This window comes from Hevea brasiliensis, chromosome 13 (genome assembly GCF_030052815.1).
Source record: "Hevea brasiliensis isolate MT/VB/25A 57/8 chromosome 13, ASM3005281v1, whole genome shotgun sequence".
In the NCBI taxonomy this organism is placed as follows: domain Eukaryota; kingdom Viridiplantae; phylum Streptophyta; class Magnoliopsida; order Malpighiales; family Euphorbiaceae; genus Hevea; species Hevea brasiliensis.
This window is the reverse complement of record NC_079505.1, coordinates 8201550-8228815: the sequence shown is the minus strand read 5'-3', so window position 1 is coordinate 8228815 and position 27266 is coordinate 8201550. Positions and strand designations below refer to the sequence as shown.

Genomic DNA, 27266 nt, shown 5'->3' with positions numbered 1-27266 from the left:
ATTTTAAGAGATATAATAAAAAAAATTAAGATAATAATTTTTTATAAGATTAGCGATTATTAGTTGAAAATTAAAAATATATAAATAAAAAATTTAATATTTAATAAGATAAATTTTTTTTTATATAAAAATATATATAAAAAAAAAGTGATTATACCACATATAACAGACTTCATATATATATATATATATATATATATATATATATATATATATATAGCCCTTTTATAAGAGAACAAAACATGCATTATTTATAGCAGTGGTCTCTCATGATCGATTCTTCCCTTCCCTATTTTTAGTAATTAAAAATTATTAATAAACGAGCTTTGTTTTTACTTTTTCACTTAAAGAATTAAAAAAATTAATGTAATACTTAAAAAATAAATCCTAATTCTACAAACAATTATTATTTTAATTCAAACAAAAGAATAATTCTAATGTTATAAGAATTATTAAACTATTTAACCCTGTATATAATTTTCTATTATTTAAACTGACATTAAAACTATATTTTAATTCAAATAATTAAATTAATTTTTTATATATTATAAATAAAAATAATTCTAAAATATTCAATATATATCTTATATAAGCAAATTAAACATATTTTCTTTAAAATGAAAACATATAACTTGAGCGAATTTAATACCATAAGAAAAGTTGCATGTAATATTAATTTATTAATTAATATTATCATTAGAGTTATTGTCAAGAAAAGTATATTAGAACTTAATTTAAATTTAAAAAATTTTAATTATAAAAATTTTAAAATAATTATATAATTTCTTAGATTAATTTTTTAAACAACATTTAAAATAATATTTTTTAAAATACCCAAGCAGACCTTGTTAGAGTTGTAAAATGAAGGTAACCAAACTAAAGTTTCTTATTCCTCTTGCTTGAAAACTATAATTTTACAATAATTAAATTTAATTATTTTTTTTATTAATTAATATTTTTTTAAATAAATTATTTATAAGGAAAAAAAATTAATTTATTCTTACACAATCATACTTAATTTTATTTTTTTTAAATTAAAATTTGTAAATCAAAAAGAAAAAATTTGAAAATTAATTAAAAAATTTATTGAATTAAATTTTTATAAAATTATACTTTTTAAAGAGAAAAATATATTTAAAATGAATTTTTTTAATTTAAAAAAATTATTAAAAAAATATAAATTAAATATAATTATATAAAAATTTAATTAATTTTTTTTATCGCAAATAATTTATTTAAAATGAAGTCATTATAAAGATCTAAATTGTAGTTCAATTTCACAATAAGAAAAAAGCCATAGAATCAGAAATGCCACAGCATCAATCCGCATTGCCTAAAGAGCCCCAATCTCAACCGTCCGACAGAAAACAACGGTCCAAATTTCTCCTAGAAAACATGCGGCACGGATCGACACCAAGGTACCCTCTTCAGGTCTTTGCATAAATACCCCCAGTTGACATTGTCTGGTTTTCCCACCGAGAAAAGCAGTCTCTCATCCTCTCTTCTTCTCAAATTTTTACGCATCAGGTCCTTAATCTTTTCCTTTTTCTCTACTTATGCAGTAATTTATATGTTTCTTCATTTTCACTTTGATTTCATGCTCGATTTCTGCTTATGTTCTTTGCCTGATTTTTTTTTTTTTTGGGAAATTTGTTTGCTTGGATGAAAATGAAACTTGGGGTTCTTTGGATTTCTGATGGTTTAGCTTAGTTATGGTTAGAATTGCTCAGATTTCGTTAGCTTAGTCTGATTTAACTAGATTTCGTTGGGCGATTTTTGTTTATTTTGATTTGAGCATTTTGTGCATTTGATTTTTAGGTTTGATTTAGATTAGGATTTCATTTACATCGAAAATTTTCTTACTATTTTTGTTAAATTTTTCTTTTTCTTCTTGCTGCTGCTTGTTTCGCGTCAGTCGAACTAACGATTTGGTGTTTTAGAAAATCTCAGAACCCATAAGTAGCTGTTAGCTTTTCCTTTTTTAAAAAAAAAAATAATTTTTATTACCCCTCCTACCGTGGTGGCTGTTTGGTTGAGGAGAAAGTGCGGGAAAAGGAAAGAAAAATTAGCATATATAGTGTATACATTTAAGCTATTAGTGCCCTCATTTGTTTATATTTTTATTGTTAAAGTTTATAGCTCAGCTAAACAATTCTATTCTCTTGGCCCTAATTTATCAATTAAATCAAATTTACAGATCCTGCTTGTGAAGAAAAATGTCTGGGCGCGGCAAGGGAGGCAAGGGGCTTGGAAAGGGAGGAGCCAAGCGTCACCGCAAGGTCCTTCGCGATAATATCCAAGGCATTACAAAGCCAGCAATTCGCCGTTTGGCTCGCAGAGGTGGTGTGAAGCGTATCAGTGGTTTAATCTATGAGGAGACCCGTGGTGTCCTCAAGATCTTCCTTGAGAATGTGATCAGAGATGCTGTGACGTACACCGAACACGCTCGCCGTAAGACTGTTACAGCCATGGATGTGGTGTATGCACTGAAGAGACAGGGTAGAACCCTTTATGGATTTGGTGGTTAGAGCTTTTGATTCTGATTTTAAGTCTTGCTGTCAAGAAATTGTATGGTTTTGGATAGATGTTTAGATAGGGAAGTTATTGTAAGTAATCTGATGGGTTTGGCTAATGGGTATGCTAGTTTTGCTTATTGGTGTTTTGGGTTCTTTTTGTAACTATGGTGAATTTGTAATGGAATGAAATGAAATGAAATGGTGGTGTTTGATTTATTGATTTCTGGTGGTTTTCTGTGTTTGTTGTTTGTGTGTGCGCTGTGGATCGCTTCAGCTTTAGCTTTTGCTTTTCTTTTTAAGGTAATGGATAACAGGTGATAAAAGCTTTTCAAACATGTTATTCGACTTCAATTAAATTTGTAGGCAATTTTTTTTTTAGTTTTTTGTCAATAGTCTTAGTTGATTAGTCAATTATGTCTTGGGTTCTAGCAATAACTTGAAAAATAACTTGAAAATTATGGGGGTTACTAAATAAGTTGTAACATATTGAATCAAATAAATAATTTTCAGGTTTAAAGTTAGCATGTCTCTTGAATTTATTTTATTACAAGCTAATGATATATGCATAATAATTTGGCAATTCATTGTCCCAAAAGCGCTAATAAAATTATAAGTGTATATATATAAAGTGATTTAATAAAATTTTATAATTTATCTTATAATATTTTTTAAAATGATATTTTTATATAAAATAGTTAATTGTAAAATTTTTTATTAATTTAAAGATAATTTTTTTAACATCTTAAATTAGTTTTTTGGTAATATTTTAAATTTTTTTAAAAAAATTATTTTTTTATTAAATAAATAAATTTTTCATAATTGATTATTTTACATGAAAAATTATTTTGTAAAAGTTTAATAAGATAAATTGTAAAATTATGTTAAATACCATTATTTTTCATAATAGAATAATATTTTCTTTATTTTGAATAAGTAATAATAAAATTCGCCTAAATTGTACTTCAATGAATTTGTAAAATTAATATTATTTTTATTGATTTAGATTAAAAAGTTTTGGTTTTATTTAATATTTATAATTTTTAAATATTATTATTATTTTAATTTATTATACTTTTAATATTAATATATTTTATTGCTAGTGAGAAAAAGAATAGAAAGATAATTTCCTTAATTTATTGAAAAGAAAAAAAATAAAAAATTAAATTTTCTTATTGTGTAAAAAAAAGAAAAAAATTATGAAGATTTATGTGAAATTTTATTTTTATTCAAATTAAATAAAAAAGTGAAAAATATGTTTTTTCTCTTCTATTTATTTTTTCTATAATAATTATTTTTTAAATATAATTTTATTTATTTGAAATAAATTTATCTACTTTATATTAGAGAGATTTGAATTAATGTTGAATATTGATTTTCCTTTACTTTCATTAAAAGTAAAAAAAAAATTATTGATAAATTCATATATTAATTTAAAAAAAAATAAAAAGGTGTTTTTATTTGGCGTTCAAGTCCGACAACTGGTTAAGACTATTTGGTTTCTAGTCTAACTCACTCCTTGGGAAATAGGGGCAGTAGTTCATGATGTTTCAATATATATATATATATATTTGCCAAATCAGAGCCAAAGAGTATTAAAAAAAAAAAAAATTCCCTTCCCCGCAATGGGAGATCAAGTGCCTATGACTGGTAGGTAATATTGTATTATTCAAAAAAGAAAAAATATTTTGGCCTTAACTTGTCTTGCTTTATGTTGATGGAAGAGAGGTCGGTTCAGATGTAGCTACCACTTCCTTTCTTCGTTCCCTTGACTCGAAGGCTATGAGAGCCATTAGAGTGTAGCCATGTGTCAGTTGCTAGCCTTCTCAAAACGAAATTCTTTGATGCACCGATAGACCTCATGTCTTCGGGTCGGTTCCTTTTCGACACCAGGAGAGACGAACGGAAGGCGGTATCACAAAAATCCAGTTTGAGTCCCCTCTAAAAGCAAGTTCGAGCTAAATCACAACCAAACCCCCATGCTACAAGCCAGCCTCAACCATCGATTAAGATTCAAAACCCATATACAAAAAGCCAATCAAAGGCAGAACAGAGCATGGAAACTGGGAACATTAAAGGGATTATCGGATCGACTTACCTGTGATGCCATCGCCGCATCGCTGATCTAGTGCCGTCGTTGCCAAGTAAGTCCTCTTTTTCTTCTTCTTCCTCTTCTTCTTGTGAAGCAGTGTTGATCAGTGCTCTCACCTCTCTCTGCCAGCCTAAGCCATTTCTTTTTTTTTCTTAAAAAAAAAACGTGTTTCCGACATCGAAAACGCATTCTCGACTTTCTCAATTTCAGGAAATGGGCCCGAAACGTTTCGTTGGCGTGTCTCTTCATTTCCGACGTGAAAACGTTTCTAAAATGGGGAAACGGCATGACTCAGCATTTTCGTGCAACGTAGGTGATAGGTCAAGTTCATTCCTAGAACAACTAATGGATGTGCTTACTACGTTGTTGGAAAAGTGAGGATTGGCTCCTTAATCCTCCCCCAGTTAGCTGATCTATGGGTTAAAGATAGGCTGTACTTTTCTCATAAATCATGAATGAAGTTCTCACCTTTCAGATTAAAAAAGGTAAAAGGCCATTTTTCACCCTAAATTATGGTCAATAGTCGTTTAAGCTCTTAAAATCTTTGTAGATTCATATAAGCCCCTCTCAAGTATTTAAAATAGTATAAATAGCTCTAAATTTAACATATGTTATGTCTAGAAGAGTGGCCCATATGTTAGTCATTTCCTGCTATTAACATATTGTAACTTATCCACCCATTGTAAAATCTATTGTGTTGAATAAAATTCTCAAATTCTACGCATCTTTCCAAAATTGTCAAGGCATCTGTTATTAACAAATGTTTCATTCGATTGTTGAGAAGGAAGAAAAGGAAGAATACGATATTCAGGTGAAGAAGTTGAAACAGTGAAAGGTGAAATAGTGAGGCAACTATTGTTACAACCTAATTCTAAGGGTTGGATCAGTATTAAGACTTGGACTAGCAAAAAGTCTTCAAAACTCGTAATAAGTCTTATTGCTTTAAAACTCATGATCATAATAAATTTAATACTCAACATGTAATAAAATAAAATAAAATATTATAAATTTATTTGGATCAATTCAATCCGATAATTATCAAAATTCACCATTAGGGAGCTTAGATCTTGATGCCAACATATATAAATCATTTAATTTTTTATTAATTAATACTATATATTCATAAAATAGTGTCACAGTAGAGTTTTAAGAATAAAATAAATAATTAAATAAATTAATAAATAAAATATAAATTACTAGTTATCAATATTGTACCCTACAGGAAAATAGTATAGGTTAGACTTTGAAAATAAATAATTAAATAAATTAATAAATAAAATATAAATTCCTATTTATCAATATTGTACCCTGTGGGAAAATGGTATAGGTTAGACTTTAAAGAAAATTACTTCTCCTACAACCTAGGGAAAAATTATTGAACAGGAGTGAGCGTTCAACTCAGTGAGTTTAGATATTGATTACAGATGCAATTTCTATAACTACTTAAAACTAATACAATTTTACCATCAAATACACATCAAACACATAATAATTTCAATATTCGCACGAGAAGATAACTTGGAGCTACTCATGCATCCAGTGTATCACATCAATGCATAAGTATGGGAGCTAATATTCTATACAACTCTCTTAATCCAAATCCTACCAGCAAGTTCAATTCAAGCCGAATTTTCACTTAAATCCAAGTGCGGAGGCTAGTGAGATCAACTTAAAACTGTGCCTCACCCTAACTTTTTATATCCATAATGTGGGGAGAAGGAGAGCGTGAGGTGAAATATCATCCACTAGAATTATATAAAATGCACCAGGTAATGCCCAGGAAAGATAGTGGAGTCACAATGGTCTCACTTAATTACTATCTCCTTAGACAACATTTTCTAGACATGCACTTCATACAATCCTAATAGAATCAAACCACTGGTAAGTATCATCTTCCCATAATACTACCACGGTACTAAGGATTTATGTCACGAAGGCATAGATAGACAGGAGTCGCCACATAGGTAATAATCGGGACATATTCAGTATTTTTTTCGAGGGTCATAAATGGCAACTTACTCGTTGCAGAGTTTCCACAACCGTTATTACAGTAGCCCAATGTCTAGGTTCGGGATAGTGGGTACGTAAGGGGAAGGTGTTAGGCATCCCTTACGCCTGGTCTAACCTTATTAATTAGAGTGTCAGTCCTCTACTAATGTTTTTAGAAGTCTTGTTTATTATTCATTTATTAAACTTTATCCTAAAAATGCAATTTTAATCCTACACACGCAAGTAATTCACAAAAGGATTGTTATTTACAAACAATTTTCATGCACAAGTAATTCCTATCTATGAGGTTGCTAATTATTTAAATGATATTTACCAGATGACTAAAATTAATTTATTATTGAGAATTTAATTTACAAATAAATTCAATGTCAAATAACTCTAAGTTTCTATTTAACCTAATTAATTAATTTTCACCCAGTTATCCTAAGGATAATTAAACTAAATTAATTATGTACATATGTAATTTATTCTAATATCACATAAGGTCCAAACAATCACAAACTAATAAAGATTTCTAACATGCAGATTTATTTTATAATTACCAAGTATTAAATTAAATTTATTTTACATGCCAATGTTAGTTTAATTTACAAATAAGATTAATTTTTATTTATAAAGTATTTTTTTAAATTAATTACATGCAAAAGTCAGCTAAATTAAAAATAAAATTAATTTTAATATACCAAATAAAAATTATATTATTACTACAATTTCATGCCAATAGTTATTATAGGAATTTAGGATTACTTACTTGTTAGTAATTGCAGTCGCTATTGGGGCAAGTTACTCTTAAAAAATTGTATTATCTTCTAGTATGACAATGATATCCCTGGCTTACTCCTGTTTAGTTCTATATAAATGATGCGTCCCAACCGCAAGTGCACGGGTCGTACAAGTAGTATAGAAAAATATCGATCCCACGAGGAGTTGTGTTAATGATTGAATTTTCGATATAAAAGTTGACTAAATTGAAGTATTTATGAAATTAAAATAATGAATTAATGGGTAATGGAGTATGAAATCTAAATGTGCAAAATTAATATTCTATTCAACAATGTATTAATTAAACTAAAATTGCATCAAATTGAAATAAGCAAGTTCAAATATGGCAAGATTTAAAATGGCAAGTAATTAAATTCGATTAGAAATTAACAATGGTAAAAAGGTGATTTCGGAGTTCGGGATTTCATATTCGAGCTATTTTGGGATTTTAAATTGGTTATCCAATCTTATGAAACTAATGGGTTTTAAGGAGATTAATTCTTAAATCCTTTGAATTCCCTTTCGAGTGAGACAAAGAGTGCCTTAATCAAACTAATCCTACTTTCGTGGAGTTAGAATTAATTAAGACCCATTAAGTTCTTTAATTAATCTGTGAATCCTCTTAATCCTTAGCCTATTTCTAGGTCTAAGTTAATTAAGTCCAATTTCTTGATTATCTATCACAAGGCCTTCTCCTTTCGGTGCTTCAACCATGGATTAAGAACATCACTTAATGGGATCCTACACTAAGCATGTCATTAAGTATACAAGAAATGAATAAAACTCATTAAGACCACAAAATATGGATTACCCAATCAAGATCCACAAAATATCTCAAATATTACAACCCTTACTCCAGAATCAAAAGTAAACTACTCACTATCCATAATGCTTACAAGATATGATGAGTTTAAATGGAAATAAAGCTTTAATCTAAGCTAAGAAGTAAGGAATTAAACACTAGAAATGTAGAAAAGTGTAAAGAAAGAAAGAAATCTGCAAATCTTAGTTGAAAATGGTGTGGAAGGTGAAGATGGCTCTTCAAATTCTGCTCAGCCCCTCTCCTTTTCTTCTTTGCTCCTTGTCTTCTTTAAAATGGGAAAATGAGACTATTTATAGCATTTTTCTGACATGGAGCCCTAAAATGGTATGTTCTAGGAGGAATTATTTGAGAGAATCTCCACACTCATTAATGAACTCTTCATGGGATCGCATAAGTGGATCGCATAAGTTATGCAATCCCTTATGCGCTTACGGTTCTGGGTCACTTATGCGAAGTCGCATGACTTGGTGCATAGGTTATGCACAATTCCGTGAAGGTGCATAAGGGAGGCGAGAATGTGCATAAGCTATGCGCTCCTTATGCACATTTCACTGGTTCTGGAACAGTGATCTTTCTCCTTATGCAGATCTGCATAGCTTATGCGGCAAGTTATGCACAGTTTGGTCAATGCATATTTCAGCTTGAAAACTTGTTTTTGACATCTTTGGCTGTAGAAGACACTCCTCAATGGCAAAATTCTCTTCAGTCCTTCAAAAACACCATTTTTCCTACAAAACAAAGTAAAAATTACAAATTAATCCAAAATCGACAATTATGAAAAACTAACTAACTTACTAATGAAATTAGCTAAAAATAACTAATAATAGAATAAAATGGCTATAAAATTAGACCTAAATGACTATGCAAAATGTATGCATCAAATACCCCCAAACTCAAGCTTTTGCTTGTCCTCAAGCAAACTTTAAAATGTGGTGCAAAGTTTTTAGGGGTGCCTTATCCAAAGAGCTATGAAAATTACCTATTAAAGTAACTAAACACACCTTTAGCCATACCAACAATCCATATACCCATCCTTCAAAATGCAAAGAATTTTATGCTTATCCAAGCTTTCACCGCTTAGCCATCAAGTCAATTATCATTCAAAATCCCCAAACCAACCAATCAAAAGAGAGGGTCATGCTCAAAAGGAATTCTAGAACAATCAATAGTCAAAGTGTCTCTATATGGAATGATGGAATTGAATGAATGAATGAATAGTTCTCCAATCCCATAGGCAAATTCCCCACTCCTATCTCCACTAATGTAGCAAGTACTTTCAAGAGATCAAAGGTCTTTTAGGGATGTAATGGGGCCATGGGGTTCAAAATGAGGCTAAGAAGAAGAATGGGTAAAAAGTATTCAAAGCATGAGAATATGTTGCAATTTTGAAACATAAGGTACATTTTATTATATATTTTTTTTCTCTTTTTTTTTTTATATGAGAGAGAGAAATACACAATGAGGATTGTCAAGTGCTAGCATAGTTTACAAAACATATAAAAATAGAGGGACATTTTGATACTTTAACTTGTATTTTGCATTTTCTTTTGATGATTGTCCCTAAAAGTGTCACCCACAAACTCATTTCTTTTAATACATTGTGTGCATTTCTTTCATTTTGAATGGCAATAATGAAAAGCACATATACTAGCACTTTTACAAGATGACAAGCACTTCTTCTCCCTTTTATTGTATTTTTTTCTTTTTTTTATTTTATTTATTTATTTTTTTATGTACCTAATATTATGAATAATTATCCTCATGAAAAGGGTTGGAGTGTTTGGTTCATTGGCTAGGTAGCAATAAGGGTTTCAAGAAAAATTAGGAATAAAAAGGCTCAAAGGGGTTTGCAAGGGTCAATTTTAATTAGGAAAAAGGCCAAAGGTTTAAAATGAGAAGGTTTAAATCAAAGAATGCCTAATCATCTCTCTTTTCAAGTACAAGCTGGTATTTCGCCTTGAAAGGTTTAGAAAATTTGTTCTAGGATTGGTGAGACATCATTTGACTATCTTATATCCAATAACTCCCTCTAAACACTTCCATCTCCAAATGACTAGTTGGGTGGCTTTTTGGCTAAGAAGATATAGGCAAGGGATAGACACTTCAAAACCTTGCACCTTTTAGGAAACTTTCAATCCACAAACCCAACTAAAAGGTGAGTCAAATCACTCTCATAGGCACATTTTCAATACTCAAGGGATTTGGCAAAAGATTTTAATGCATGGTGCATGATTCCTAAAATGAGTAATGCATGAACTAAATGGAGGAAGTCTATTTGTATGCAATTTGTACAATTTCTAAGTGATGTATAATGTGTGTGTAAATGTGTAATGAATATGTATGTATGGATGTATATGTAAAATATTTACAATATATGTAAATGAAATGGAATGAGATGCTCCTATACTCAAAATGTGAAAAATGAAGCAAAAATTAAGCAAAAATCAGAATGTGCACCCCCAAACTCAAAATTGGACATTGTCCTCAATGTCTCATGCAATGTATTATCAAAAGTCAAAGCAAATAGTAATTACCAGGAATTGTAAAGATTAAGAGCAAAAAGAAAGAGTTACCTGGTATGTAGCAGATGAGAATTCAAGATAAAGGGATGCATAAGAAACTGCACAGGTTATGCAGAGTTAAGTGCTGTCCAGAGTATGTGCATAGGTAAGGTGCATAAGCCATGCGGTCGCATAAGAGGCAATATATGTTGCATAGGCTATGCAGATGCTTGCATAAGGGGAATACAACCTGTGCGCAAGTAGCAGAAAGGGTTGCACAGGCTATGCAAAACAGTTGCATGAGGAAATTCATAGCTGTGCAGTGTATACAAAAGTTGCTGCATGGGAATTGGCAAGGGGAAATGTACAACCAGCAGTAGAAGTATTGAAATATATACAGAGTATGGGCAAATATGTACAAAAGGGCAATAAGTACAATAAAAATCAAAGAAGACTAATGTAATAGCTATCCAATAAAACTTCAAGAAAAACAGAATTTAAAACAAACTAATTCAGAACTAACAAACATAATCCAAAACAAACTATAAATGTTTGAACATATTTACAAAGGAAAAGTCCTACAAGTTGGAACAAAAGTAAAACAAACACTAATCTAGTTCTATTGTCTTGCCCTTGTCCAAGGATGGTGCTATAAGGTGGTCGCCGCTACCGTCGAAATGATGGTGCCGGAGGAGGTGATGGAGGTGGGGTGGCATGCCCAAAAGATCATGAGTTGCTTCACCATCTCCTTCAGCTTCTTTCTCGCTTGTCCCCGGTTTCCATGACAAGGTCAAATAGGTGATCATGACGATCCTTGAGTGTATCAAGACTGGTCAAGCTTCCTATCCACAAAGAAGATATCATCACTAAGCCTTTCAAGATAGGTGAATAAGGTTTTAGTGTTGAATGCAGGAGGTGTGGATGAGGAAGGTTCATCAGTAGGAGGTATGGGCCGATCGAGGTCGGGATGTCCTGTGTAGGCCGAGGGGTGGGGTAGGTGTAGTAGGGTGCCGTGGGACCGTGTGAAAGGTTGGGTTTCGGTTGTGCAATAGGCCTGGGCTGCAGGTGGACAAGATCAAAACATGACAAATTGAACCCTGCTTTGGTTAAGTGTGCAGATCAAAATATGAAGTGTCCTCAAGTGTCGGGTATTGAGTGCTCGCAGGATTAAAACCAAAATGCTTGGCTATGACAGTTGATGAGCCCACCCAAAACAATGTCACCTATGGATTTGGTGGCAATATGCAGACATGTTCACAAAAGAAGTAACCAGAGATACCTTAACTTTGTGAAATGCACACCATAACATAAATAGTTCAGATTTTCCCACAAAGACTGTAACTAGTCCTTCTGCCCAATATGGTGCTAGCCATCAGCCTATGAATAAACCTAAGTGCAGGGTCAAGGATTTGGGATGTTGTGGATCTTCCAGCAGAGAAATGTTGAGGTTGGTTTGTTATGATTCTCCAAAATTGGGCAGATTCCAAATGCCCTTGTTGGCTACCTCTACTCCAAGATGTGGTACTCTAAATAACCCATCAATTGCAAAACCAAAAATGCTATGAAATTGGTCTAATGATGCTTCTCTATTTTGCCCCAAGCATCTAAATTTCATAATTGGCTTATGGTCTACATCATGCAAATTGAGGGTAGCAGAGAATGAAGAAATAAACTCCAAAACTAGAATTGGATAAACTACCTCTTGCTTATGCACAAATTCTGTCCAACCCATACCATCAAGAAATGTAACTACATTGTCAAATAAGCCAAGAGATTGTAAAGCATCAGCAGATATATACCTAGTGGGTTGTACCTTCCTATCCTTAAGGCGCTTAAAAGCTGCTTTTTGAATTGTATCAGGGAGAGGCCAGGGTAGCTTTGATACAAATGAGGTTGCCGAAATTGTCTTTTTGCTGGAAGAGGGTGTAGAGGCTGGAGCTTTTGGCTTTTTGGGAGGCGGTTCCGACAATGGGGTGGGTGGGTCTTTGCGTTTGGACAGAGGAGGAGCAGAGGACATGGGTCGCACAGATTTGGACCGGATTTTGCGTTTGTATGTGGTTGGGGGAGGTGGTGGGGGTGTCGTTTGTGGTGGAGGATTGGAAGTGGGGTGTATCGATGACAATGGAGAGACTTCGAGAGGAGAGGCGGGACTGTGGAGGGGAATCCATTGCCGATGGAGAAGAGATAGGGGGAAATGAAAATGTAAGGGGGAATTTAGGGTTTTCGTGATGAGAGTGCTAGTGGAGAAGATGGGAGAGAGACGGCGAGAATGCCGGAAGGAATGGAGGTTGAAGGGCGGTCGTGGGGTGAAGAGTCGGGAAGTGGAGGTGGGAAGTTTTGTTTGCCGAAAATAAATTTGAATCGGGTTTGTAAGAGACTGCATAAGGGGAAAATGATTTATGCATAACCTGTGCACTCTTTTGTACATGTTTCAGAATGATTTAAACTTCAGAGAAATGCTTATGCACAAGTGCATAGGTCATGCACTGTCCTTATGCATGTTTCGTGACCCTTGAAATGTTGAGGAGCGAAGTCATGCGGAGTGCATAAGTTATGCACTCCTTATGCATCTCTCGGCGAAGTGGTGTTTCGTAAAATCGGTCATGCGTATGCATAGGTTATGCACTCGCTCATGCAATCGCTCGCAATTTTTGGAATTTTGGTTGGTGGTCATGCAGATGTGCATAAGCTATGCACTCGCTTATGCACTCGCGTGGGTTTTGAAATTCGAGAATGAGGTTATGCGTATGCATAGGCTATGCACATTGCTTATGCAGTCTCGCAACTTTGGTTTTTCGATTGGTCATGCGTATGCATAGGTTATGCACTCGCTTATGCACCCTCGGCAAGTTTGAATTTTTGGAGTTCTTGGTTATGCGGAAGTGCATAACTTATGCACCTTCCTTATGCACCCTCGGCAAGTTTGATTTTTCTGGTTTCGGTCATGCGTATGCATAGGTTATGCACTCGCTTATGCACCCTCGCAAATTGGAAATTCGAGTTTTTGGTTATGCGTATGCATAGGTTATGCACTCGCTTATGCACTTTGGCAGAGAGAAAATGAAGAATTTGAGGTTATGCAAATGTGCATAAGTCATGCACTCACCTTATGCAAGTTTTGACAGATATGAAATTTGACAAAATGAGGTTATGCAGAGTTGCATAAGCTATGCACTCTCCTTATGCACTTGCAATAAAGGTGGAAAATGGCAAGAATTGTGGTTATGCAGGATTACATAAGCTATGCAGTTGCTTATGCACAATTTAACAAGATCAAGAATGCAATAGAACATGGATTGCAAGTGTGAAAAATACCCTAAAATGAAGAAATATAATTCCATGAAGCATAAACCATAAGAAATTTTCACTAAAAACACATCAATATATACAAAGTGTATCAAAAAGGCATCACACAAGCATGTAGACATTGATCCTACATAAAAGACCTTTGAGAGCTATGCCATTTTGACTCAAATTCTGCAAATCAACATTCAGCACATAAAACTCCATAAAAATCTGCATAAAGTTGCATCTAACCACAAATGAGAAATGAACTCTCCAAGATTTGCCAAGAAAATGCAGCATTTCTACTTAGAATTCTACAACCCAAATAAGCTCAAAACTGCAAAAATAACTCACTTACCACCATATTAACATTATAAGCACAAGTATTAAAAAGTTACACACCCAACCTCACCAAAAGCACAAGTCATTAGCTGCAGACACTCTTTTTGCTGCAGAATGTACTTAGTTTTCCTCTGCAATAACCAGATTGCAGCTTTCAGCAGTTCACCAACCTTCCTCCATTTAAATACATCCAACCTCATCAAAAACATGAGCCATTTGCTGCAGACACCCTTTTTGCTGCAGAATGTACTTTTCCTCTGCATAAACCAGATTGCAGCTCCTGCACAGGTTATGCAGCAAAAACCAATCAGTTTTTGGGAAAATTTGAAGGACAAAATTTTCAAGTTAAGAATCACTTCTCCATCAGTTTACCAGCCTTTCTTCATTGAATTACATCTACAAGGGACAAGATTTAACAATGTCAAAAATTTAATTTGGGGAGATTTAAGATAAAAACAAAATTAATGAAAATGAAAGTAAATCAACAAAAGCAAAATAAAAGGACTTGGGATGCCTCCCAAGAGGGCTATTTTATAGTCCTTAGCTGGACTCTTCATGAATTTCACTGAAAAGAGGTGAGGGATTGGAGAGCTTGTAACAGCTTGCTCCTATTATTGGGTCTCCAGTTATGTAATGCTTCAATCTATGCCCATTGACCTTAAAATTCCCAGATTTTTCACTCCAAATTTCAATTGCTCCATAAGGGAAAACCTTAGAAATTCTATATGGACCAGTCCACCTTGACTTGAGTTTTCCAGGGAACAATTTCAATCTTGAGTTGAACAACAAAACTAAATCACCTTCTTTGAATTCCTTTTTCCTCAGATGCTTATCATGCCAAACTTTAGTTCTTTCTTTGTAAATACGGGCACTTTCATAAGCATCCATCCTCAATTCCTCAAGCTCATTAAGTTGTAACAACCTTTTTTCACCAAATTTGCTTAAGATCAAAATTCAAGGTCCGAATGGCCCAATATGCTCTATGTTCTAGCTCCATTGTAAATGACAAGACTTACCATACACCAACCTAAAGGGAGTAGTTCCTATAGGGGTTTTGTAGGCAGTCCTATATGCCCATAAAGCATCATCTAGTTTGATAGACCAATCTTTCCGAGAATTGTTCACTGTTTTCTCCAAAATATGCTTGAGCTCTCTGTTAGAAATTTCAACTTGTCCTGAAGTTTGAGGATGGTATGGGGTAGCTATCTTGTGCACTACACCATACTTCCTCATTAAGCTCTCAAATTGCTTATTACAAAAATGGGAACCCCCATCACTAATTATAGCTCTAGGAGCTCCAAATCGCCAAGACAAATTTCTTCAAAAATTTCACTACCACTCTAGCATCATTAGTTGGAGTTGCAATAGCTTCCACCCACTTTGACACATAGTCAACCCCAACTAAGATGTATCTATTACCATATGAAGGAGGGAATGGCCCCATAAAATCTATTCCTCAAACATCAAATAATTCCACTTCAAGAATATTATTTAGGGCATTTGATCTCTTTTGACAAATTTCCACTCCTTTGACATTTATCACAATCCAACACAAATTTCTCACATCCTTAAAAGATTTGGCCAAAAGAAACCAGCTTGCAAAATTTTACTAGCTGCCTTAGAGATGCCAAAATGACCTCCATAATCGTAAGCATGGCAATGATGCAAAATACTCAGACCTCCTCTTCAGAATACATCTTCTAATTAGACCATCACAACATCTCCTAAAGAGTAAAGGATCATCCCATCTATAAAACTTCACCTCATGCAAAAACTTTTTCTTTTGTTGCCATGTCATACCTAGAGGTAAAACTCCACAAGATAGATAATTCACAAAGTCTCAGATACCAAGGTAGTTTAGCAACAAGAGAGAAAAGTTGTTCATCCAAGAAAAACTCATCAATAGGATTTCATCCAATTCTTCACCATCCAATTTCAACCTACTAAGATTATCAAGAACTACATTTTCAGCCTCCTTTCTTATCTCTAATCTCCAAATCAAACTCTTGTAGCATCGAATCCACCTAATGAGCCTAGGTTTGGCCTCCTTTTACTGAGCAAATACCGATGGTCGCATGATCTGAAAATATAACCACCTTTGAGTCAATAATGTAAGGTCCGAACTTTTCCAATGCAAAGACAATTGCCAAAAATTCCTTTTCGCTTGTTGCATAATTTGTTTGAGCCTCATCCAAAGTGTTCTACTAGCATAATAAATAGCATAAGCCTTTTGTCCTTTCTTTGACCAAGAACAGCCCCAATTGCATAGTTGCTAGCATCACACATAATTTCAAAAGGTAGGCTCCAATCGTGTGGTTGCATGATTGGTGCAAAGGATAAGAGCTTGCTTCAACTCGCAAAAGGCATCCAAACACTCTTGGTCAAATACAAATGGTGTATCATTACTTAACAAATTAGACAAAGGTTTAGCTATTTTAGAAAAATCCTTGATAAAGCGCTCAGAGAACCCGGCGTGTCCTAGGAAACTTCGAATTCCCTTGACATTGGTAGGAGGAGCCATCTTCTCTATCACTTCAACTTTGGCTTTATCAACCTCTATTCCTCTATTAGACACCAAATGTCCTAGCACTATCCCTTCCTGAACCATGAAACGACACTTTTCCCGCTTTAACACAAGGTCAAGATTCGCACATCGCCGCAAAATTTTAGAAAGGTTAGCCAAGCATATATCAAATGAAGATCCATAAATGTAAAAATCGCCCATAAAAACCTCCATTATGTCTTCAATGAAACTGAGAAGATTGCCATCATGCACCTTTGAAAAGTGGCCAGTGCATTACACAACCCAAATGGCATCCTTCTATAAGCAAAGGTTCCATATGGACAAGTAAAAGTGGTTTTCTCTTGATCATTTGGATGGATAGGGATTTGAAAAAAACCTGAATATCCATCTAAATAGCAAAAGTAAGAATGCCTAGCTAGTCTTTCCAACATCTGATCAATGAAGGGAAGTGGGAAGTGATCTTTTCTAGTGGCAACATTTAATTTTCTGTAATCTATGCACATTCGCCAACTAGTCACTGTTCTGGTGGGAATTAATTCATTATTTTCATTTTTGACAACTGTCATTCCATCTTTTTTTGGAACAACATGTACTGGGCTCACCTAAGTACTATCTGAGATAGGGTAAATGATCCCTGCATCAAGCAACTTCAAAATTTCCTTTTTAACAACTTCTTTCATATTTGGGTTCAACCTCCTCTGATGTTCAATAGATGGTTTACAATTTTCTTCCAAAATGATTCTATGCATGCAAAAGTGTGGGCTTATTCCCTTAATGTCATCTATGGTGTATCCTAAGACTTTCCTAAATTGTCTCAACACTCTTAACAACTTATCAGCTTCTAAAGTACTCAAATTTGCATTTACAATTACTGGATAAGTGTTATTAGTGCCAAGAAATTCATACCTGAGCTGAGAAGGAAGTTGCTTAAGTTCTACCTTAGGTGCATCTTCTTCCTTGAATGATGGTTGCTTAAATTCGACTTTTTCCTTTTGTGTGAGTTGAAAAACTGGAGCGTAAATGAATGGTGGACTTCCTCTAAGTGTTGAGCATATGCACTACATGAGGGTTGTCATAATCTATGCCTCCTCCATGAACCAAACAATTTTCAAGTGGATCTTCTGGATATTTCTTTCTGAAGTGTTCTTCAACCAGCTCATCAATGATATCAACTCTCAAGCAAGTATCAGCTTCAGAATGATGCTTTTTCATAGTGTTATTAATATTGAAAACCAATTGCTCTTCACCAACTCTAAGAGTAAGCTTTTCTCCCTTAACATCAATCAATGCTCCTGCTGTAGCTAGAAAGGGTCTCCCCAAGATAATTGGAATATTAGAATCTTCCTCCATGTCCAAGATGACAAAGTCAACAGGTATATAGAACTTTCCAACCTTCAGAGGCACATTCTCCAAAATCCCTTCAGGATACTTGATTGTTCTGTCAGCTAACTGAAGAGAAATGTGGGTTGGCTTTAGATCTCCCATGTTGAGCTTCTCATAGATGGAAAGAGGCATAAGGCTAACACTAGCCCCTAAATCACATAGAGCTTTTGTAGAACAAGACTCTCCAATGTGGCATGGAATTGAAAAACTCCCTGGATCCTTAAGCTTTGGAGGAAGTTTCCTTTGGAGGATAGCACTACATTCTTCCTCACAAAGCTACAGCTTTCATCATCTTCAAGTTTCCTCTTGTTTGAGAGAATTTCTTTAAAGAATTTTGCATAAGAGGGAATTTGTGAAAGAGCATCAACAAAAGGCACATTTATGTTAAGTTTCTTCAAAACCTCTAAGAACTTCCCAAATTGCCTATCAAGCTTGGCTTTGTGAAATCTTTGTGGAAAGGGAAGTGTGGCTTGTAGGGTCTGTGGAGGTATATATTTCTCTTCTTTTTCTTCAAATTTCTCCTTACATTTTTCTCGCACTCTCTGTTTTTCACTCTCATCCCTTTTTCATTTTCTCTCTTCTCACTGCTTTTCACTCTTCTCATCATTTATAACTTTTCCACTTCTTAAAGTAATAGCTTGACAATGCTCTCTTGGATTTTCTCGGTTGACTTGGAAGCTTTCCAAAAGACTTAGCACTTGAGGAGGATGCTTGTTGTGCAACTGATTTTCCAAAGATTCTGTTGTGTGTTTGCATCTGCTCCACCTTGCTTTCACCTCTCTCATCTCCTCATCATGCTTATTTTGGTTAGCAAGTATCTGTTGCAATAAAGCTTCAGTGGTGGAATTTCGTTCTTTGCTTTTGGTGGAGGGTTCATATTTTTCTCACGAAAATTAGGCAATGGTTGCCTATTTTGTCGATATGGAACTCCTTGTTGTTGTGGTTGAAAATTTGATTTTGAACTTGATTTTGCTGATTTCCCATGAAAAGTTGGGATGATTCCTCCAATTTGGATTGTAAGTTTGAGAATAAGGATTCCCATTTGCTTGTTTCCATAATTACCAACATATCGCTTGTTCTCCATAATCTACTCCACACCGGTAGTTTCTCCGCATAAGCCACTTATTGTGAACTTCCAGCTGATGATGATGAACTAACCAACATACTCAAATCTTCCATCTTCTTAGCAAGGACATTTGTAAGTGCATCAAACTTTGCATTAATCATGTTGAATGGATCAAGATCATACATTCCAAAGAAATTTGCCTTTTTGAGTTGGAGCTGGTCCTCTTGGACTACTCCAAAGATGAGTATTCTTTGCAATTTTCTCCAATAGCTCATAAGCTTCATCTTCATGCTTAATAATAAATTCTCCTCCTGTTTGAGCATCAATAATTCCTCTGATTGCAGGAGTGACATTTGTGTAAAAATTCTGATTTATCATCCATTTTGGAATGGCATGATGTGGGCATAATCTCTCTAATTCCTTCCATCTCATCCATGACTCATAAAGAGTTTCATCTTCTCTTGGTCTGAAAGCTGTCATTTGATTCCTCAACTCTTGAGTTTTTCCAGGTGGAAAATATTGTGCAAGAAATGCATCAGTGAGTTGCTCCCAATTTGTAATGGAGTTGTGAGGTAAAGAATCAAGCCAATCCAATGCTCTATCTTTCAAAGAGAATGGAAATAGCTTCAATCTTGCTGCATCATCAGACACTCCAGGTTGTTTTTGCATGTCACAAATCATAGCAAACTTCTTCAGGTGTGTGTGTGGATTTTCAGAAGGATGTCCTCCAAATTGAGAATTTTGAATCATTTGAAGAACTCCAAAATCCATCTTGTAACTATTTGCATCAATCCTTGGTCTTGCTATGCTCTCTCTCAAGTCATCAAAACGTGGAAAAGCATGATCCATCATACTTCCCCTAGGCACGTTTGCATTAACAACTTCTTCCCCTTGGGCTTCATTTTCATTGTTTTGACCATTTCCAGCATTACCAACACCAATTCTAATTCTTTCATCAGCCATGTCTGCTTCAATTTCGGTTTCTCTCAAAGCTTCTTTCCTTTTTCTGGTTTCTTTCTTGTTGGCCTTACAAAATTTCTCTATTTCAGGATTGAACAATAAGGATGTGTCACTTGAGCTTCTAGCTCTTCTCATAAAAGATTAAAAGTACCTGAAAAAGAACAAACAAACACAAAATGAAAAGATAACAAAGATAAAACTAAAAACAACTAAAATGATCAAGAATTCAATCTTAAACAAACAACTCCCCGGCAACGGCGCCAAAAACTTGATGCGTCCCAACCGCAAGTGCACGGGTCGTACAAGTAGTATAGAAAAATATCGATCCCACGAGGAGTTGTGTTAATGATTGAATTTTCGATATAAAAGTTGACTAAATTGAAGTATTTATGAAATTAAAATAATGAATTAATGGGTAATGGAGTATGAAATCTAAATGTGCAAAATTAATATTCTATTCAACAATGTATTAATTAAACTAAAATTGCATCAAATTGAAATAAGCGAGTTCAAATATGGCAATATTGAAAATGGCAAGCAATTAAATTCAATTGAAAATTAACAATGGTAAAAAGGTGATTCCGGAGTTCGGGATTTCATATTCGAGCTATTTTGGGATTTTAAATTGGTTATCCAATCTTATGAAACTAATGGGTTTTAAGGAGATTAATTCTTAAATCCTTTGAATTCCCTTTCGAGTGAGACAAAGAGTGCCTTAATCAAACTAATCCTACTTTCGTGGAGTTAGAATTAATTAAGACCCATTAAGTTCTTTAATTAATCTGTGAATCCTCTTAATCCTTAGCCTATTTCTAGTTCTAAGTTAATTAAGTCCAATTTCTTGATTATCTATCACAAGGCCTTCTCCTTTCGGTGCTTCAACCATGGATTAAGAACATCACTTAATGGGATCCTACACTAAGCATGTCATTAAGCATACAAGAAATGAATAAAACTCATTAAGACCACAAAATATGGATTACCCAATCAAAATCCACAAAATATCTCAAATATTACAACCCTTACTCCAGAATCAAAAGTAAACTACTCACTATCCATAATGCTTACAAGATATGATGAGTTTAAATGGAAATAAAGATTTAATCTAAGCTAAGAAGTAAGAAATTAAACACTAGAAATGTAGAAAAGTGTAAAGAAAGAAAGAAATCTGCAAATCTTAGTTGAAAATGGTGTGGAAGGTGAAGATGACTCTTCAAATTCTGCTCACTCTCTCCTTTTCTTCTTTGCTCCTTGTCTCCCTAAAATGGGAAAATGAGACTATTTATAGCATTTTTCTGACATGGAGCCCTAAAATGGTATGTTCTAGGAGGAATTATTTGAGGGAATCTTCCACATTTCATTAATGAACTCTTTATGGATCAGATAAGTGGATCGCATAAGTTATGCGCCTCTTATGCGCTACTGGTTCTCGAGTCACTTATGCGGTCGCATGACTTGGTGCATAGGTTATGCACAATTCCGTGAAGGTGCATAAGGGAGGCGGAATGTGCATAAGCTATGCCGTCTCCTTATGCACATTTCGCCGGTTCTGGAATGTTGATCTTTCTCCTTATGCAGACCGCATAGCTTATGCGCAAGTTATGCACAGTTTGGTCAATGCATATTTCAACTTGAAAACTTGTTTTTGACATCTTTGGCTGTAGAAGACACTCCTCAATGGCAAAATTCTCTTCAGTCCTTCAAAAACACCATTTTTCCTACAAAACAAAGTAAAAATTACAAATTAATCCAAAATCGACAATTATGAAAAACTAACTAACTTACTAATGAAATTAGCTAAAAATAACTAATAATAGAATAAAATGGCTATAAAATTAGACCTAAATGACTATGCAAAATGTATGCATCAGGAAATTGTGGCTAAACAACCAGACGAAATTGATATCTGTCAGGTTAATCTTAGACATGCAAAGGACTAAATTTCTAGAGATGATGCGGGTTTGGATGTAAATTCTAAAGCAGCAACCTTGGAGATTGAGAAGCAGCTGGGTTTGACGAATTCTGAATCGGATGAGGCAACATTGTTATTTTTCTCAAATCACATTAAATCTGATTAGTTTCGTCTCTCCAATGCCGCAATTTGATTTGCTCTCTTTGTCATTGGTTGTCATTGGGTCTTTTTTTCTATTTTGATTCTCTGGGTGTTGCTGTTCTCTAGTGTTTTTTTATATTATTGAAGCATCTGACACGGAGTCACCCTTCTGATTGCACGTAGACTGTTAGGTGTTTTAGCAAGTGCTGGAACTGGCTTAGTAGAATGTGTTGTGGATTTTTTTTTTTTTTACTCAATGGTGACTGGTGATTCTTTTCCTCAAGTTTCCTCAATTTTATTTACTCTATTTCTTCTTTTTTGAGACATGTCTGTTGGAATATCTAGTTCTGATTTGAGGTGAGCTTGAACAGAGGGTTTATGGTTGAGGAGGTATTTATTTAGGATGGATTTTCTGCCATAGGATCATCATGGTGGTGTTAAGATGAGCTTGAATGTTTGTTGTGCATTTTCACTCATGTTCTCTGGTTTTTAGAGCCTTGGGGAGTTCTGTTGTTTGATTGTCCTCTTGCTTTGTGGGTTTCGCTTCTCTTTCGGCATCGTTCTGAGCACTAATTTTCAATACATAATTGTAGACCCAAAAGCAAAGGCAGATTTACTGTGTATATTGAGTGGAGTCAATTGAATCCACTCAATTTTTTTTTAAGAAAATTATATATATAATATTACTTATATAATAATTAAAATAATTTTATTCCATTAAAATATTTAAAATATTATTATATTTATTAAATTTAGACTTGTTTTTTTGATAATTATTATATAATAATTAGTATTTAAATTAATTTAAATTAATAATAATTATACTTATTGTTTTAATAGTTGACATATAATATATAAAAAATTTAGTGTATCCATTAGTTTGTTGGCTTGTGAAATTAGCATCAATATTATCTAGACAACTACAAGTGTTAAAGAGTACATTTTGCAATGAGAATTATAAAGACTCAATTTTGAACTCAAGCGAAAGATTAATTATTAAATAATTATTTGATTACATATATTGAAAAATGTTAAAAACAAAACTTGTTAGAAACAATCATAAATTTAGATTTATGAAAATTTTTTTACTTGATTGTTGTTATATATTTATCATATATTATTTTTTTTGGTAAATAATTTATCATTGTATATAATATTTTCTTTCCTTTAAATCAAACAAAATAATTTTTTTTTGAGTTCATTGACTCAATTTGCTGACTCTGCCCCTATCCAAAAGGAATTAATCACTAGTGAATTTTTTTGTATTATACCTTATTTGATTCAAATAAACTATTTCTTGATAACTCTACTTTTCAGGAAGTAAGTTACTTATGATAGTTTGATATTAGTAATTTACTTTTTGAGAAATGGAGAAAAAAAAATAGCATTTAACTTTTCAAAAAGTTAATTTTTTACTTAAAGTTCTCTAACTCATTTACCTCAACCAATCAAACAAGTCCTTAGAATAATGGTTCAATTTTGATTCATAATACAATTATATAATCTTATTAAATAAATTCTTATTTAATTTCGAAGAAAAGTTTATAGTATTTTAATTCTTATTAAATTAAACAAAACCCTTTAGCAAATTCATTTCATTTCTTTTGCCTTCTGATCATGAATTCGGCCATCACACCATTTAACAATTTTTTTAATATTTCTCATAATCCCATTGGTTTTTGTTTTTTTTTTTCCAAAAATATTAAATTCATTGCAAAGATATTAAGATTTAAATTAATTATAATTCAGTAATTTTTTTTTGAAATTTATAATACATATTGTAGGTGATGAATATAAAAATATATTAAAATTTAAAAAGAAAATTGTATATTTTGCTTAAAAAATAAAACTCTCTCTCAATAATATATATAATAAAAGCCATTGATTTGAGCAATCAGATGAGTGATCTGCTTCATTTCCTTTTGAATCAGGCTTTTTAACTAAAATGACCATACGTTGAAGTGGAGGATTAGGAGACATGGGTGTTTTTGTCTTTCTACAAATTAAGATTAAACAATTCTACATGTGTAAAAAGAAAAGAGGTTCTTCTTTGTCCCATTTAGAGCCCACCACACCATTTAATAAATTTTTAATATTTCTGATGACTTTATTAATCTCATGGGTTAGCAACTATGGAAATTTTGACAAGACTCATTTGGCAATGTGAAAGGAAAAAAGGAAATTAAGGAACTACGGAAAGCAGCTAATGGCATATCTATTTCCTCCATGAGTTTCTTTAGCTATTAAGGTTCCAGGAAGGATGCTTTCATTTCTTTTGCTTTCTGATAATGAAATTTAGCTTCCAATAATAATTAAAATTATATTTTTGTAGTGACTAGAACTTTTAATTTATACAAATTCATTTTTTTTTCAAAGTGTCAAAATGATAACTATATTTATATATTTATTTATAACTGTATAGAATTACTTATGTTGCATATCAAAAATAAAATTTAAATGGTGACTCTTATTTTTTGTCAGTTGGACCCAATGGAAAGAGCTCTATGAAGCATTCCAAGGTTTAAGAGATTATGAAGAATCCATGTGACAAATTCCATAGCAACCGTAAAACTATAAATACAAATAAACAATAATTAAATCTTAATTTTAAATTAATTGAGTCGATTAAATATCAAATCGGCATCAATATTCAAAATTTATAAATCCTTTTATACAATAAAATTATTGAGATTAACAAATCTAATAAGTTATGAAGACATCTCAAAATCTATAAACAGCTAATGTGGAATAAGAGTTTCAAGAATAATTTGTTCTAATAATTACTTATTAATTGTTGCAACCAGCAGGCTCAATATTAGTTTTTGTATTCTATAATTTTCTGTTGCCGCAGAATTGAAACAAAATCTATTTGAGAGTTATTATAAGAGAAAGTTGTACATGTCATATGTCTGTCACCAATTGTGATTCCATTGAACTAAATAAAAAAAGGAAAAAAAAAAAAAAAACAAAGTAAACCCAAAAATAAACAATAGCAGTAGCTCCCACTCAAGCTGCAGAACCAGAGATCCAAAGCTAAGATTCAAGAGCAAATAAACTCTTTACAAGCAGCTTTGCTAATTACCCTGCTACAATCCAAGACCCAAGATATCTGAACTGACAGCGAGAGAGCTTCTAAGTTACAACAAGAAGCTCAACTTTGTTGATTTCATGGACAGTGCAGGGCAAGAAAAGATATAAAGAAATTAATCACCAATTTGGTCAGAGTTAGTAGTAAGCAATATGAACAAAGTCATTTGAATAATATTAATGAATAAGCAATAATTAAGACAAAGCAATATTTAACAGACGAAGAAGATTGATGATTTTGTTCTTGCATTATGCTGTTTTCCCCACCTCTAGTCAACCTCCACCTTAGTGCTTGAAATGCACTTCCTGAAAGCCTCTTCAACTCATCAAATGCTTGGAGCAGCAAATGGTAGAGATCTTGATATGAGTTCTCAGCCACCCATTTAAATATGCAGGTCCTAAGCCTAAAAGAAACCATCTGAAGATTGGGACTAAGATCAACACCATTTGATTTACAAGCTTTGAGTATGGATTCAATAGCCAATGCTAAACTCAAACACATCCTGGGAATGAGATGGGTATTTTGATGTGATGAGAGAGACGAGTATTTGTATTATTTCTACGACTCAGATACTGTAATAAAATGTTTCAAAATTGGACTTAACGCTGTTAAAAAAATTTTAATAAAAATTCTCCCCCTCTCCTTATCTCTTCCTCTACAAAGAACACATGAATTAAAACTTTGATAAGTGCATAATTTATTAATTTTACTCCCATTACATTTAGTGTTTTTAGTATGTTTTTATGTTTAATTCAGTTGGTTAAAATATATTTATCATTTAGGCATATTTTTAGATAGTTGTGGAATAATTGTGTTAAATGGAGAAATTTTCAGCATTTGACATTTGCTATATTTTTCAGGTGTTTCTAAAGTTGCGGGTCTCCAAATTGAGTGCTGTTTAATCCATTGAAAAGCTAAGATAGAGCACTTCAAATGACAAATAGGGACTAAAGCCCAAATCAGTCTCCAAGGTTGACAAAATGAGCTATGGATCTATTGCAAAAGCCCAGACTTGATGTGTCATGACCAGTTTTGGTATTTATTTTGTATCTGGAGTTTCAGAGGTCCAAATGAAGCAAGCCCTAGCCCAATTGAACCTCAAGAGCCACCTCTACAACTTCTATGAAGGGCTGGACGCCCATTTTAATTGTCAAAAACGGCAATAAAGTCGTCACTATGGGCTGGACCATCTGTCTGAACCAGTCTCGATTTTTGGGCCATAACTTGGGCTGTAGACCTCGAATTTGAGCAAATGAGTACCCGTTGGAAAGCTAAGAAATAGGGCTACAACTTTCCTGAAGAGGGCAGAGGCAGATTCGGAAAGAAAGTCGTTGAAAATTGGCCTTGATTCCAGAGACGTGAATGCAGGCTGAAAATCTGTCTTTTGAATTTCAAAACATTTCCTAGTTTGGTTCCTATCTTTGGGGTTAGGTTTTTTACTATAAATACGTCTTTGGTCAGCAGCTAAGAGCATCCCAATTCAGACCTTCATTCTCCATAGAACACCTTCATTCTCTATTCTTTCTTTTTATCTTTCTTCTTTATCTTTCTTTATTTTTTCTGTAAGCCATGAACATGAGTGGCTAAGTTTTTAATTTAGTTCAAGAGATTCAAGTTCTTATGTATGATTGTGAGACCAGGTTCTTAATTTAATTTATGTCTTTTTGAATATCTATTGTTTTCTGATTTAATTGTTTTTGATCTGTTGAATGATTTGCTAAAAAGACCTATTAGTTAATTGTTTGATTTGATCAATTGCTAGTTCATCTTCATAATCTGTAATTGTTGTGTAAGATTGAACATGAGTAGCAATTAGGTTTTATTGATTATGATCCAAGTTTTCGATAATAACCTAAGGAAACAA

The 27266-nt window shown here is 33.2% G+C and overlaps 1 protein-coding gene, 2 long non-coding RNA genes and 1 other non-coding gene across 5 annotated transcripts; 3 read left to right on the top strand and 1 right to left on the bottom strand.

Annotated features, from left to right (window-relative positions):
* The first annotated feature begins 1914 nt into the window (after window positions 1-1914).
* Window positions 1915-2736, top strand: LOC110633959 (histone H4). The gene has a single exon (XM_021782809.2). The coding sequence runs from the start codon at window positions 2217-2219 to the stop codon at window positions 2526-2528; it is 312 nt and encodes a 103-aa protein (XP_021638501.1). The 5' UTR covers window positions 1915-2216; the 3' UTR covers window positions 2529-2736.
* Window positions 2737-4052: 1316 nt separating this feature from the next.
* LOC110633955 (uncharacterized) lies at window positions 4053-4816 on the bottom strand. Of its 2 annotated transcripts, none has more exons than XR_002490914.2 (2): window positions 4612-4816; window positions 4053-4507 (listed from the first exon to the last, which is right to left on the bottom strand). It is a non-coding gene; the product is annotated as an uncharacterized LOC110633955 (long non-coding RNA). The 2 variants fall into 2 exon arrangements; XR_002490915.2 differs by having other exon boundaries at window positions 4053-4495.
* LOC110633954 (uncharacterized) lies at window positions 4486-5327 on the top strand. The gene is made up of 2 exons (XR_002490913.2): window positions 4486-4657; window positions 4816-5327. It is a non-coding gene; the product is annotated as an uncharacterized LOC110633954 (long non-coding RNA).
* A 14362-nt stretch (window positions 5328-19689) lies between these two features.
* Window positions 19690-19797, top strand: LOC131172332 (small nucleolar RNA R71). Its single transcript, XR_009142814.1, has one exon. It is a non-coding gene; the product is annotated as a small nucleolar RNA R71 (small nucleolar RNA).
* The last annotated feature ends 7469 nt before the right edge of the window (window positions 19798-27266 follow it).